At 39.4% G+C, this 16375-nt stretch overlaps 1 protein-coding gene across 3 annotated transcripts in view; it reads left to right on the forward strand.

The window, feature by feature from the left end:
• The window catches only part of TBC1D9 (TBC1 domain family member 9), a 48519-nt gene extending 39352 nt beyond the window's left edge, over nt 1-9167 (forward strand). For 2 of the 3 annotated variants that reach the window (XM_075199432.1, XM_075199449.1), the window contains 5 exons: nt 2652-2717; nt 2964-3050; nt 5630-5704; nt 5811-5911; nt 7274-9167. In XM_075199432.1, coding sequence (XP_075055533.1) covers nt 2652-2717; nt 2964-3050; nt 5630-5704; nt 5811-5911; nt 7274-7981 — 1037 coding nt within the window. In that variant the 3' untranslated portion in view covers nt 7982-9167. The remainder of the gene's footprint in view (nt 1-2651; nt 2718-2963; nt 3051-5629; nt 5705-5810; nt 5912-7273) is intronic. The other variant, XM_075199441.1, reaches the window with a different exon arrangement.
• Nucleotides 9168-16375: the final 7208 nt, after the last annotated feature.

Below are 16375 nucleotides of genomic sequence, written 5' to 3' on the forward strand. Positions count from 1 at the left end.
AAAGTAGCAGCTCCTTGGCCATAGCACTTGTCTTGATATTACACAACAGAATGGCTTATGCATAGCATTATCAAGAATCATTAAAACATACTGAGACGATTGTTCCATCCGACCCACCAAGTCCATACCTACCGTTCACAGGGGACTTGCACCACCGGAGTAGGAATCGAGGGGGCCCGGGAATCGGGTCTTGGAGAAGTTTTCTGAAATACTGGACCGGACAGCCAGCACCTTTTACTGCCCTATGTATGTCCTGCCAGTAAAACCATTGCCACACTTTCCCAGTTCTTATCTTCTCCCAAATGACCCCCTCAAAGCTGTGTGTGCATGTGCAGCTTTGAAACCCAAAGAAATGTGTACCTGCGCTTTCAACAGTTGATCAACATTTTTCTCTTGAACCCCCACTCTCTACAATAAATCCCAAAAAAACATGGTACACCTTCTGCCAGCCTTGCAGTTTTCACTACTCCATTAACTTCAACAGATTTAAATGTATTTTCTCAGGTAGCATCATTAAGCTGATTCCTGGCAAATTCTTGTAACGAAATGAGCCTTGGAATGGGAGACCAGTTCACATTTAGTGGTACCAAAGTTTCCACTACAGTGTCACCAGCTAATTGATTGTATTGGCTGTTCCTTTCGTCTCCTGGAGCAAGACTTGGGATAAGTAGCAGTCGTGGACCTGTATTCAAAATCCATAAACGATCGTTCTGCAGTCTCTTTTCCCAAGTCCAGTGAGAATTGAACAGGGTACTTTTTAGGTTGGACTTAGCCAGTGTATAAGCTGCTGATGCATCCAGCCAGATCCAATCAGCAGGGGGAAAGTCTAGCCCCAGGATAAGGGGTACGGTAGCTTTAGGAGTATGGCAGCCACTACCTTAACAGTTAAGGCTTTTAGAGGAAGCGGAAGGCAAGTCCTTTCATTCCTTGTTGGTTTCTCCATGAATGCATAGCCTTGCCTCACCTTAAGCAATCTCGTCGTCACCTTTAGGAACTACAGAACTGGAGATCAATGTCCACTCGCTACCCGAATCCACCAGGGCCAAAACAGCATGTTGGTTTATCAAAGCGGTCAACCAAAATAGCAACAGATTTCCCATGGAGGGAGACATGATACTGTAACTAGGGAATTCGGTACCCAGCCGGGCAAGTAAACAATCCAGTGGTTCCTAACGGCTTGAACATTTAGCACGGAAACGCCCATGTTCATCACATTCACAGTATTTAGGTGGAGAGACTTTTCTTCTGGCTCCGTCGGCAGTAGTGTCAATTGTCAGTGCAACAGCTTTGGATTCCCCTCTGGAGCCTTAGACATGTGTTGCAGTGCCGAATAACTGTCTGTCGCTGTACCAAGCTCCTCATAAGACTGCAGATACACTTGTAGCCCCCACCTCTAAGCTCCGGCAAGCCCACAGACATTATATTTGCTAGAATCTCCACCATATGGTCGATGAGTTGGCATCTGTTTGCAACCAGTTCTTTAACGCCTTAGAGTTCTGTTAGCTGCATTTGGACTGCTTTACCCTTGAGAAAACTCCAATCATGGAAGCGCTGAGCTCTCGCTCATCCCATCACTCCTATCCGGGGCCAAAATCTCAGCCTTTACTTGCTGGTACTCATAAGCTTGTTGGTCAGACAAATCAACATAAGCCTGCAAAGCTTTGCTGCTCAAATACAGCGACAGTTTTTCTGCACAGACTTTCCAGGCCAGTCAAGCTGTTCTCGCAAAGGCTAAGACAGATGCTTCCACATTATCAGAGGACATATTTTGCAACACAAACGCCCCAGAAATATCATGAACCTGCCACGTTCAGCAATACTCCCTGCTGCTCCTGGTGTGTAGTGGCCACATTCACCAAAGCCCTCAGAAGATCCTCCATAACAGTGTCTTGCCATGTAGGAAAGCAAACTTTTGCTTCCCAAAGTATAAATTAACAGTTTTACTTGTGATAAAGGTTTGTCGTCTGTAAATCACACATGCAACCATCAAACAATTTTATACATTTGTGATTTAAGGTTTTGTTTTAACTATACATTTTCCACTTTTGCTACAAATATATTTGTAGTAACCAGATTTTACATCGCTCGCCCCCCTGGGTTTGTTGGCTGGGTGGATGGCAGGATCTGGCTGTCCTTTGGAAATCCCACAATGACACTATTGTGATAAGCACGGCAGACAGATGATGATCACACAGTTTTGCTGAACTTTATTCAATAATGGTAAAAATCATCAAGAGGTGGTGGTCCAGCAAAACAAAAGAAAGTATTTACAATTTCGTGCAACCATGCTTCTGGCTAAACATCCAGTCTCCTCACTAGTCACCGGACAACTAGTTCGGCATCAGTCGCCCAGCCCACAACACAAAACCAACTATTTATGCTTCCACCCCAGTACTAACACTACAGCAGAAATTAGTCCCATCCGTGTCTTCCACCTGTGTAATTGTGTTCTGTGTGCAGAGGAGTGTAAAGGATTATCCCTGTCTGCAGCGTGAGGCTGCAGACTCCCACAAAGACTATTGGTTTCTTTTTTAACAATCCCTGGCAAACTGCTCTTTAGTCACAATAGGTAAACATCTAATTTTCAGATGTTCTAAACAAATGTACTGTTTAACCTTGATGTCATTGTAATGATTGTTGGATGTCCTCAGGTGCAGCCTGCCATGGTGACCTCACAGAAAAACTGAAGCTTTTGTACAGGATGCATATATTACCTGGTGAGCTCTTCAGAGATACTAACAATTAGATAAAAAATAATTTTGAACTTCTGTTGTTCAAAGTAAGAACTTTTTGTTTCTGTTAATTTTCTATTTATAAAGCAACTTAACCTGACTTCAGTCAGCTGTTAAAATAAACGTACAAGTGATATTGCACATACTACATTATTAGACACAACTCATCATGAATGAGCAAATTGCAGCGACTCATAACATTTACTAATAATGCATTATTAACCATTTCAGAGCTGTCACCTGACCAAGAAGAGCCAGATTCTGCTTTTGAAGCCACACAGTACTTCTTTGAAGACATTGCTCCGGAGTGTAGCCATGGTAGGCCAAAGATCTGTGGAAATGTTGTGTACTGTGTAATGCAATCCTGACATTAGTTATGATTAGCAGGAATCAAAACCTTTAATCACTTTGCCACAACATACTATTTGTCTGCTCGTGAGGGATCTGTAAGGCTTGTTTTGTGGTCCTGTTTTAGCAGAGTGGCCATGTATTGTATAAGCCAATTAAATGGGACGTATTAACACACAAGTGTCATCCTATGTATAAAAATAAACCTGGCCAGCACTGTGCATATTTCTGCATAGTTTTAAGATTAAAAATACATTATTATTTAAACATTTTTTTTTTTTTTTTTTTTTTACAATATTAAAATAAATGTTTTGTAAAACATGATTGTTATTTCACTCTCCAAACCTTTTCTCCATGTATTGGTGTTGTGAGAGATGCCTTACTGATGAAAGGTCATTCGTAAACATAAGTAGAAGCCACAACTAATTAAGTAGCATTCAACTTTAAAAAAAAAAAAAAAAAAATTGGTAGTAAAAATATCAGACCATGTTCTTAGTGAAATTATGTTATTAAAATATTGGCAAAAAAATACCATAGAAACTGCATGTGCTTTTAAAGTATTTCAGTTTTGTCAGAATTCATTGAGTAAAATCATTGTACTAAATATTACCTAGGGTCTGGTGTGCCTCTCCCTACCTGATGCACTCTCCTTATCTCCCAATGTCTATCAGTCCAGTTATGCTTTTCTCACTTCTGCTGATTGGGACATTCCTATAAGCATTGCCCCTTATCAATAGGACGCTGGAGGGGGAGGGGCTTTGACAACACACCTACCTGTTTTAAACAGTTAAGCAGCAGAAGCGAGGAGAGAACTGATGCTACAAACCAACAGTAATATCATAAAATTCTAAGCATTGTTCATTTTAAATTCACAGCTAGAAATGTAAACTCATTAAGATTTAAAGTAATACATAAAACACTTAAATATTATCTGAGTAGAAGTATGATTACATTGTCATGACAATCTATTGTGAACGAAGAGGTTATCCATTTAGAACAAAAAGGACAGGGTGACAAAATGTAGTCCAAACATCTTGCAGTCATCAAACTAACATAATAGAAATTATAGAACATGATTGACACATGAGGATGGTTGTATACAGCCATCATATTAAGGCAGCCAAATTATTTGAAATTATATTGAAACCTGAAAAACTACCTAAAGCAGCACTAGGACCTAATAAAAGATGGCAATGAGTGGGGGGATGGAAGAACCAATCAAATGCCGCAATCAAAAAATTGCCACTTATCATTGGCCATCTCACTCACACCCCCCTTCCCCCTCTCCTCTGCTATTATAAGTTGGTTTACCAAATAAATTTTCCGATTCTTAGTAGTGCTTCTAGTAGTGTATGTTCCAATGCAGTCCCAATTGGAGCTAGAAAATTAACAGATCTAGATCTCTAAATCGTTAAGGAGAAAACTACAGGTGGTAAGAGTAGAATCAATAGGGTGTGACTGTATTAATAAAGCAGATGCTGGGCTTTAATTTATTATTTTATATCTGCCCTCCTAAAATTATTGTGCCATCTCAGATGAGTATTTATTTCATCAAGCAGAGATGTTTATCTTCATAGCCCTGAGATATGACACCGCCCTGCTGCACTCTCTGTATTGGATATGATTTGTATATAGAGAGCAGCTTTGTTATATCCCAGGGCAACAATTTCAGCCATGTCTTGATAGCATCAGTAAGAAAGGCTGTTGTGCTACCGCAGTGTTGAAAAATGGAATTGACAAAATATTTTGTAAGGGATTATTGGAATTCTTAGGGGCCCGATTCAATTCAGCCATGTAATTCTAGGAATAACACGGTGCTAATACTATTATCTTCAATACAGTCATTTTAACCTGTATTTCTGCTCGCAGCAGCGAGCAAAAAACTGTGTTAAAATTGCTGACCTATTACCATAGTAATGATAGTGCACTAGGAATAACGTGGCTGAATTGAATCAGCCCCTTAGTAAATTAGATGGAGGTCAAAGTCCAAGATGACTCCATGGGCTAAATTTATCCAGCTGTGGATTTGAAAAAGTGGAGATGTTGTCTATAGCAACCAATCAGTTTCTAGTTGTCATTTATTTAGTACATTCTACATAACTAGAATCTGGTTGCTATAGGCAACATCCCCACTTTTTCAAATCTGCAGTTTGATAAATTTACCTCCATGACACTGACATTAGGAATTAGGCAAGTCATCTCTCAAAAATTGAGGGAGTTTCAGGTTCTACAATTAGGTCTACACCATATGAGAAGTCGGCTTTAATTAGGTCATTTTTATTATATAGATCAGAATAGAGTAATAAACATTAAAAATAATTGCATAACATACTATAAACTTCAAACCTAGATAGTTTAGTCTTATTTCAGGCAGTATTTCCTCATTCACACACTTGAAGCCTATGTATCTTTCATTCATATTCTGGTTTGATGTTATGTCCATTTTATAGCTTATTTAGCCACCAATTCTGTTGGTGAAATACATTTTTGGTTATACCTTAGCAAAACATCTAAGAGATGGTTTTTTCATTTCATATGTTATCATTAAGTTGCTGCGCTTGAGTCCACAAACAAGAAAACGTCAGAAGAAGGCTATGTTGCAGTCAGTCTTAAACCGGCTAAAGGTAACACCCAGCCGTCACCATGTCCGTGTTGTACTTGTTGTAGAGAACGTAGCGCTATCATTGTAACAGTAATATCACATTCTTTTCTGTGTCGATTGTTCTTTAGTTAAGAGGAGAAGTCAAGAACATCGATATTATATTCGAATGTGGGCACAGGAGAGCAGAGAAAGGCAAAAGGCTGCACAAGAATTGCCCAAATTAAACCAGGTAATGTAATGCTTTAAATCTCAAATCTGTCAATAGTGCCAGACATGAAGGGGGTGATCACTGTCCGATGTGCCAGGAGTTGGCTATTGTTGAGCAATTGTACATATATAAAGTTTTAAGCTCAAACCAGTATTCAGGCAAAATGTGTTTCTAGCCTCCCGCTAGATAAGTCCCTCCAGCCTTATTTCCCAAGATGTGCAGAGCTTCTCTTATAAACTGATCTGTGGAAATAGATTAATCACATACAGACTGTCTCTATCTTCAACTGCCCCAGACCTTTTAACATCTGAGAAAAAGGCAGTAAAAAAACCTCCTGCCAAAATAAATGGTGCCAAATACTACAAAGGGGAAGGAATCTATCGCAGTACTCATTTCTGTATGGATGCTGCATCTAGCACTCTAAATTTGAGTTCCTTGTTTGTTAACAAAGTGCATCCAGTTAAGACAACTTTGTCTAAAATAGTCAGATTACGTTTATGTGGTTCAGTGTTGAGTGCCTTGCAAATCTATGTCTTTTGGAACAGAAGAGTAACAAACTGTAACCTGGCAAAGAATCTGAACTGTACAATAAGTGCAATACAGAAGGTGTGAAGCATCTATTCTAGGCATTTCCCTTTTAATTATGCATATATGCAGTTGACCCCTAGCAATGATCTACCCCTAGCAATGTGATAATCTTAACCATACTCCGTTTTAGAAGAAATTTAGTTGGTGACCTAATTTGACTTAAGAAGTAAGCCTTGCAGGCTGCCAGGGATACAGATAGGATGATGGTTAAATTATATTTGAATAGCTTGTATAGAAATCTTTTTAAAAAGCTATTCTGTAAAATATAATGGAAGTATTATTTTAAGACTACATAACTGCAGGTATCAATTCAATGTTTTTTTTTTACATCTTTGAGAACGCCTGCAATTCAATGTTTTTAAAAACCTTCTTAATGGGGGTATATTTACTAAACTAAGGGTTTGAAAAAGTGGAGATGTTGTCTATAGCAACCAATCAGATTCTAGATGTCATTTTGTAGAATATACAAAATAAATAACTAGAATCTGATTGCTGTAGGCAACATTTCCACTTTTTCAAACCTGCGGTTTAGTAAACATGCCTCCAGGACTAATGAAGAAAGCGACACATATATTTACATGTCTGGTTACTGCCATTGGGGTGAAGTTTTAATCAGAGGTAAAGATCAAAAGGAGACCCATTTGTAATTGCAAATACTAATAAAGCTAACCTTGCTTTGTATGTTCTGGCTTTCTAGATGTAAACTGAGTTAAGTATTGGAGTACTTCATATTACATATCAATACTGTGTGCATTTAAAATAAGTATTAATGGTATGTTGTCTTCCTTGTTGTAGGAACAATTTATTGAATTGTGTAAGACTATGTACAATATGTTCAGTGAGGACTATTGGGAGCAAGAACTGTACCACGCCACAGCAGCAGTCACCAGTTTGCTGCTTGAGATTGGTGAGGTGGGCAAGCTTTACTCCACCCAGGATACAGAGACAACTCCCAGTAACAGCTGCAAGGAGACTGCTGTGAGAACTCATGAGAAGAAACCTGTTCAAAGTTACCAGTATGTGCAGGTAGGAGCTTTCTCCAACAGTCCTGTTCCCAGTGACACTGCAGAAGATCTTCACTCCGATCAGATGGAGGAGGTGAAACTAGAAGACTCTTCTCCTAGAGACAATGGGGCCTGTACATCAATGCTCATATCAGACGATGAGACAAAAGACGATAGCTCCATGTCCTCTTACTCTGTGCTGAGTGCCGGATCACATGAAGATGACAAATTACAGTGCGAAGACATTGGCGATGACACCGTCCTTGTGCGCAGTCATCATCCAGCTTCAATGCCTGCCAGTAGTAGCCTAGACGGAGACTGGTCCATTACGTTTGAACAGTTCCTCGCATCTCTCTTGACAGAGCCAGCCCTTGTGAGATACTTTGACAAGCCAGTTTCCATAATGTCAAGAATCACTGATGCAAAAAACATCCGAATGATGGGGAAAACTTTACCTTATACAAGTGACTATGAAATTTCTACTACTATCTCTGGATAGTAGAAAACCTCCATTGTTGCTTCAACAGCAGCTTACTGGAAAAAATCAGGCCAATGATTGGGCATAAACTCTTTTTAATCTTTTGAATGAAAAAAAAAATGCACAATTTTACCAATCACCATCTAAATGACTTCTAAGGATATCATGGATTTTAAACCAAAATTTATAAAGACAATGCCATGATCTAGGTATAAGTCCAAACTATTTTAAGTAAAACATGAGGGATTTTTTAATATCATAAATATACTAACCTAAAATAATTATAAAATGTAAATGTTATTATGTAACCTGTGTAGTAAAAGACTGTATTGTGGGTATGACATGTTGTAAAATCAGAACTTGTCCTCAGTATGATCCACACTGAAATATTGTATTTCCTGTTTACTTTTAAATACTGTAAATTAGTATTCATGTGAACTAGACATCTATATTGCTATATATTTGGTCAGCAGGAATGCATCGCCACTTTAGTATATAAGATGCCAATCCTCCTCTGAGCTAGTGTTTGATGTATTTGAGAACCTGCACTTTGAATACTCCAGGAGCAGAATTAATTTGACTTCATCAATACCATTTAAGTCATCTGAAAATGGCAGCTTTCTGCATCCTCCGTTGCTAAACTACAGCTGCTCCAGGCAGATGTGATCATCTCTGCCCGCATTGGATGATGAGGTTGGTGCTGGTTCATGTGATGGTGAGAAATTGTGATGATATTGGCCCATAGTAACTGTAGGACATAATGAGGCAAATCAATGTGGAGTGCAGAACGTTGACCATAAATGACCTATCTGTTTACATAATAGCATGTTATGTGTGTAATTTTATAAAGTGTATTATTTTTAAGATACTTTTTTAATCTGAGTTGCTGGTATCATATATAAATTTAACCCTGTAAATGTTACAGAAAAGTAGTGGTGAACTGATGCTGCTGTTTACAAGATGTAAATAAAGGGGTTCATTTCACGACATGGAATATTCTCAGACTCGCCCATGGTCTTAATGCAGGTCTGACATGTTCCATTGGCTGAAGTAATGAGCCTCTGTCTATACATTAAATGTAGATAAGTTACTAATTTATGTATGTATTTATATAATGTTACACAGTATACATGTTTACTTATTGAAGAAATACATCTAGGACTTGCAAAATACTGAAATGGAATCAATAAAATGCAAGGATCCCTCCGCTGACGTTTACAGTCTGTCTGTGATGATCTACAGAATTCTGCTAACCACAAATTGCAATCCAAGCAGATTAGATCACTGCAATTGGTCCACACACACATGAAGGACCATGTTGCACAGATCTGATCAGGTGGCAATGGTGCCATACAACTGGATTGTAATGGAATTTTTCTGCACATGCTTCCCTAACAATTTTAAGGTTCAACCCATAACTTCACACAAGTGCTGTTGGGGGAGGATGAGGGGGGAAAGTCTTTCGCTGATCTGATTTTTACCATGAAATGGACAACATTGTACATAACAGAAAATGGCAATTGTACATGTTGTATTAAAGGTCCTTCAAAAATGTTTGACATCACCGTTAAATACTATGCAATATATATTAACCCAGACCCCATCACTACATAAGTCTCCATCCCATCCCCACCGTATATACATGACATTACCACAGTATTCCATACAGAAACAACATTATAATGAGCAAAGTGAGTAAAAGTTCAATACAGCCACCATAGGAACATGTACACAATAACAGGGTATTAATCAGCCACAGGTAATAAGACAAACAGGCAGTGAGTTTTGGGCCAGCGCATTGGTGGTTTCTAATTTTTGGTAAATCTAATGGTTCAAGTCACAATGTTTATCCTTTTTGTAAGGTACTATTACATTAATACATATGTATATCACATCCTGTGTATGCAATGAGAAAAGTACCATTTCAGTAACCATTCTACACCCAACCCTGATCAGACCAAGGACATAACTAGCCAGACCCAGACCACACAATAACTGGAGGGATCAGCAGCACAAATGTTTGTGATAACAAGGACAAGCTCTTATTGTTTTTCTGTTTAACCCTTCACATTGTCTGATAGCAGGGACAGAAAAAGCCAGGCACATAAGCTTCACATGGCAGCTTTCCATTACCATCAGATTCACCTGCACGTCTGTGCATCCACTTTCCCGTTGCGTTGGAGGGAGAGTAGATATTATTGTTCCCCTTCCATTAATGTGGGAATCGTAGGAACACACAAAAGGTAAAAAAATATAAATGTACATCAAATAAAAAAATTAGATACTACACCTCCTTGTAGCAAATTAAATAGAAGTCACCTATTTAAAGCTGATAATTGCAACCAGTCCTCCTAATTATGTATAAAACTGCATGGACAAACAGCAAATATCAGGTAACAGTGGGTGTCTGAATACTCATATTACCTACACCAAGCAATCTAACCCATCCTTTTGCCCATCCAGCGTGCTCAAAGCCACCCTACTGTAAGAATGGACAACTCGTCACAAATATACCTGCCTGTCAGTTATTCTGTTTACAGCAATGACACCATTTTATGTGAGGACACCTATCCTCTCTGAGACTTACAACCTACAAAAAACAAACCAAGTCGACAAACAGGGGTTTTGGGGGCAGCAGGACAGTTTTGTACTGCAATGGTCTAGTTTTCCCCTGGCTTTCTTTGTATGAATATTTGGCAAAGCAAGTAACTGTCCAATACAGTCACCACATGAACATGTACACAATAACAGGGTATTAATCGGCTACAGGTAATAAGACAAACAGGCAGTGGGTTTTGGGCCAGCATGTTGGTGGTTTCTAATTTTTGGTAAAAAATACAAACACAAAGTGTTGTTGTGTTTGGGAAGCTGTGACTCACATGTGGTTTAGGAACAATACATGTATGGTAAGTTATTATTTTATTATTATTTATAAGGCGTCACAGATTCCGTATGCGCAAGTACCAAATGGATGAGGTGTTATGTCGGCAGCACAGACGAGTGTGAGTAATGCTATGGGGACTCGCACAGAGTGCAGCCAAAGACATGACGGGACGGACGAGGGGCAGGAGACATACGTGAGACAATAAGTAGAGAGGACCCTGCCCGTGAGGCCTTACATTCTAAAGGGAAGGATGATGAGAGACAGTAGGACCAACTGGGAGAAAAAATTTAGATATCGGACGAAGAAGAGGAGGTGATGGATATAATGGTTAGGAGATGGCATGATAGGCAAGCTTGAAAAGGTTAGTTTTGAGTGAGTGTTTGAAGGACTGAAGGTTGGGGGAGTCTCAACTCAGATGGGGTAGGGAGTTCCAAAGATTAGGGGTAGCACAGCAGAAGTCTTGGTGGCGAGCATGGGAGGAGGGAATGAGGGGGAAATTGAGGTGGAGGTCAGAGGTGGAGCAGAGTGGCCGGGTAGGTATGTACCTTGAGACAAGGTCAGATGTAAGTGGGAGAAGTGTTAGTGAGGGCTTTGTAAGTGAGGGTAAGGAGTTTGAACTGAATTCTGAAACAGATAGGGAACCAATGAAGGGATTTACGCAGAGAAGAGATGTGGTGGGAGAGGAAGATGAGCCTAGCCGCAGCATTCTGTATGGATTGAAGGTCAGAAGTGCGAGAGCGAGGAGGACCAGTAAGAAGGAGGTTGCAAAAGTCGAGACGAGAAATTATAAGTGAATGGACCAGGATTTTGGTTGCTTCCTGAGAGAGGAAGGGACAAATTTTTGGAATGTTACAGAGGCGGAAGTGGCAGGATTTGGTGAGTGACTGGATATGAGGGGTAAAGCGGAGGGCTGAATCAAGGGTGACTCTAAGGCAGCGGGCTTGGATGACAGGAGAAAGAGTGATGCTGTGAACCAAGAGGGAGATATTGGGAGGGATAGCAACATTGGCAGGAGGAAAGATGATGAGCTTGGATTTGGAGATGTTGAGTTTCAGGAAGCGCTGTGACATCCAGGTAGTTACAGCAGAGAGACAGCTAGATACCTGGTTTAGGATAGTGGGAGAGAGAGGTCAGGGGAGGAAAGATAGATTTGCGTGTCATCAGCATAGAGGTGGTATTGGAGGCCAAATGATTGAATTAGTTTACAAAGATACAGTTGTGAGTGTAGCCTGTCAATTGTAGCTAGCTTTATTTTCTTGAACATATTGAACAAATGAGACTTTTATTCTGTATTTGACATCACTTTAGACCAAATGTGTCTTCCTATTCCTGCATTCTGCCTTCAGTTGTCGAGTACTCTTGTACAGACCTTTGCTTGTCCTCGACTACACCTCTTCCTGAACCCTTTACTTATTGCCTTACTGTGTACCGAACTTGGCTATTGTTGACCATTCTTTATGATCTTCTTGTGGCCTGCCTTCCTTACTGCTACTGGACTCCTATTCAGTCTTTGGACCATTAGAGACACTTTCAGTGACCGATCTATATGGATGTATGGTATAGATAACTGAGACAAAAAGTTCCAGTCAACTATAGTAAAGCATAGAATGGTAAACAATAGCAAAGGGCCTCTTAGGAGCAACACCGCTAAATAAAGAAGCTACAAACAGACTTATACATACATTGATTAGGCTAACAACATTAGAATAAAGCAAAGATGAGGTCAAAGCTAAGCTGCAAGAAATGGAGGGGCTAATTTGTAAATCTGAGGCATAGCGGTGGACATTGATACCCAGGAAATTATAGTGGTGGTAATGAAAATCTTCAGTGTGATATTACAAAAATGTCATGATTCTAGATATCAGACCAGGAGCATGGAGATCTCTGCGCTAGAAGCCCCCACACAAGTCTTGTGACATCTGCATGATGCATTACTACCCCATAAAGGAAGAGATCATTTGAAATGTTAGGTGATTGGGGAATCATTCCTAAATCATAACTGCAGTGTAAATATGGTATATTAATTGAATCCATTGATAAGTTAAACTACTAAAGTGTAAAATGTGTATTTGATGGATCTGCACATTCCAGTGTGAGAATATAGGAGTGTCACCTGTGACCGCTTCAAAGAGCCCCTGCTGCGAGATATATTCTGACTGGGGATGGAGTTTTGACACATGAACAGACTTTTAGGGACCGCTCAGCATGGTGTCTGTCTCAAAGAGCCCATGTGCTGACTTGGCTATATGTGATATAGACAAAAATAATTTAGTTTTTCAAATATGCCACTTAAAATCAATAAAAGTAGTGATCAACCACATATTCCTCAGTAGCATGATGAAGGGCACCTCATATGTCAAGTTAAGAATTCTGCTCCACAGAGAAGTTAAGGAAATGAGTGTAAGCTCTACAAGTACACTGTATTTAGACGTGTTTGTTATCAAAAGATGGACAAATTCATAGGGGATTTATTAATAATAAAATTGTGTCTGTGTGATGCTCCACAGAAAAGTTAGGTCACATAGTAGAATTGGGTAGTAAATCAGACAACATGCAAGTGGTGATTGAAAAAAGTCACAGACCACAACCCCCAGGAGGTGGGAAAGTGTAAAATTGTCTTTAAAAAGCTGAGACCAGTTACAACAAATTGTCAGTCTTTTTAGAAAATCAATCCACATTGATAAACTGTCCATCTTCCTAGCTGAATTCCCACGGCACAGATTATACAACTCATGTAAGTTAAAATAAAAAGGGTTACATTCAGAGTATTAACTGTTTTGCTTGTGTATGTTATGTCAATGTATTGTTTTTTTTTATATTTGAATGCCCTGTACTTTTATATATTAAATCGATAATTTAATATGTGGCATCCATTAGCCTGTTAAGAAGAATATAGTTTGACCAAGTTAACCCTTTGAATGCCGATGTGTGATTTGTTGATACATTTTATTAACAAGCTTAGTGTGTGCTTGTATTTACATTTGTGTAACAGTCTGTAGGTGTGAAGTTAACCCTTTGTTTGCTGGTGAGGGCCTTGTTAGCCTGTGTTAGCTAGACGCCTTGTGTGCCAATGTGGGACAGTATATTGGGTTACTATTGCCCGTATTCAATAGGTGGTGGCAAAACCTGAAGTGTGTGGGGGTGTGAGCGCTGTTTGGGGGCGATTCAGTAGGTCTATAACCTATGGGATAGGTAGAGACTGGAGTGCTGAAATCGTGTGCAATCTCATACAGCAAACACCCAAAGTCACGGCAGCTGGGATCGTGTTCATGACAATGGACAACACCTGAAGGAGTTAGATCCATGTCCTGAGACCTATGAGAACCATTTCTTTGTTGTCCTAAAGACATAAGTTATATGTTTAATAATTGCCTTTAAAATCTCAAAGTAGTTTGTTGAAGTAACTTCATTGTTGTCCCCTAGATATAAAATAAGTGATTACAACAAACCCTTACGCTGTCCCTATTTGTGTCATCCATACTATTTAAATCTCCAACACAGCACTAATGGTTGAATAAGGCATTGCCTGTTGTAATTGCTGTCCATCTTATAGTTTGATATTTAGAGTCCTACATGTGTCAGAGATTAACAGATAAATCTAATCTGTTATCACCTTTTCCCCCCACATTCTTTTTATCTACTGCTGTTACTAAGTCATGTGACTACAGTCTATACCCATGGTACCCAGGAGAAAATGTTCACTTTAAAAATGTATACACATTTATTTTTTGTTGTTTACCATCTCTCTCCTTGCCCTTCTTACATGCCCACTGCTGTTCCTACTCCACTCATCCCAATTAGAAGACTACATCATATCTGTTGGATTATTCCACAAGCCCAGGGTTGCAAATTTACTATAGTTGATAAATATATTTTCTCCCAAGGCATCTAAGAGTGAAGTGCTAAGTATCCTTTCTTTTACAGTGAAAGGGATAAAACACTAGTTAGAATCAACATAGCCTTTATACAAGAAATCAGTTTTAAGCAGAACTAGGCCGCCTCAATTTAAAATCATCATGACGATAAGGCATTTTATAGCAACAGCCCTGAGAGTACAGCTAAAGCAGTAAGTGTTCTCCAAATGCCTTTGACTGATTTAGCAAAACAATCTTTGAGGAAATTGAGATGTATTTTGGTGAAGGGGAAGATATTAACCATATATTTATTTTTGTTAGTCTGTATGTTCTCATCCAAGGCCAGCTGGCATCCATGGTCAAAATGTCGTATCAAATAGAGATTTTGGCAGGATGGCATCCTGTTAGTATGAGGCAATATAAATTGGGCATTGTACCCCATGCTAGATTCCGCCGACAGCACTCCTAGATTGTCTAGCTCAGAATGCCATATGGTAAGGCAATTGTCCCATTATTACTAGCCTGTTGACTCCCGGAGGCTCCAACATCCTGAGGAGAGGGAATACAGGGACTACACATCTTTTGCACACTCACTCAATATACACAAAAATAGATTACTTGTTTATCAGCCACTGGTACTTATAACTAGAGATGCTCACTGACCCTCGTGTTTTGGTTTTGGATCTGCATTACCTTTTGGATCTGTATTTTTTTAGAAAAATTGCTAAAATATGCTAAAATCACATAATTTTGCTCTTTTTTGATCCTACATTATTATTAACCTCACTAACACTAATTTCAAGTTAATTTTGACCACCTCACAGGTCACAATATTATTTTCATACACTTTCAAACAAAGATTGCAGCAGTTCATGTCAGTGATAAGAAAAAGGCCATTGTCATTCCTGGGCATAAGACCAAAAATCTACCTCTTATGTGTAGAATTATTTTTACACAAATCCTGACAACAGTTGTCTAGTCAATTGTAGTGTTTTTAAAGCCACAGTCAGTAGAGGTAGGGACCTTAACCATCTAGGGTCCTCATCCATGTTACAGCATTTGAAGCGAGTTCATGGAAAGCTGTTGGGAAAATCAGAAACTTATGTTGAAAAAATAACAACCAGCAGTCCAGCATCATCTACCTCCCTTCTCTCATCTAGATCCCAGCACCTGCAATCTACACCCCCGACACCTTCATAATCAATCACAAGTGATGGGAGTTAGTCCTGCATCCAAGTTGCTAAGGCTAGATGACTCCTCCACTAACCATGATTCCTCTGAAGAATTATTGAGCGTTAGTCCCGCTGCTGCTGCTGGATCTTCAACCCAGAAGAATACTACTAGTAGTTTACAACAATTGACTGTTAAACAATCCTTTGCTAGAGAAAGTAAGAAAGCTTTCACCCAGTTGCAAAGTGGATCACAGACGCCATGGGGACTATGCTAGTATTAGATCTGCGTCCAATGTCCACTATTAATGCAGCTGGTTTTAGACAGTTAATTGAGGTCTTCTGTCCCTATTACCAAATTTCATCACAACACCATTTTACTTGAAAAGCTATTCCTCACCACTACCAGAAGGTTCGTAAAAATGTAATTATTGGGCTACAAAATGCCATTCTACCCACTGTACACTTAACCACAGATATGGGGACAAGCGGAACTGGGCAAACTAAA

This window comes from Mixophyes fleayi, chromosome 1 (assembly GCF_038048845.1).
Source record: "Mixophyes fleayi isolate aMixFle1 chromosome 1, aMixFle1.hap1, whole genome shotgun sequence".
In the NCBI taxonomy this organism is placed as follows: domain Eukaryota; kingdom Metazoa; phylum Chordata; class Amphibia; order Anura; family Limnodynastidae; genus Mixophyes; species Mixophyes fleayi.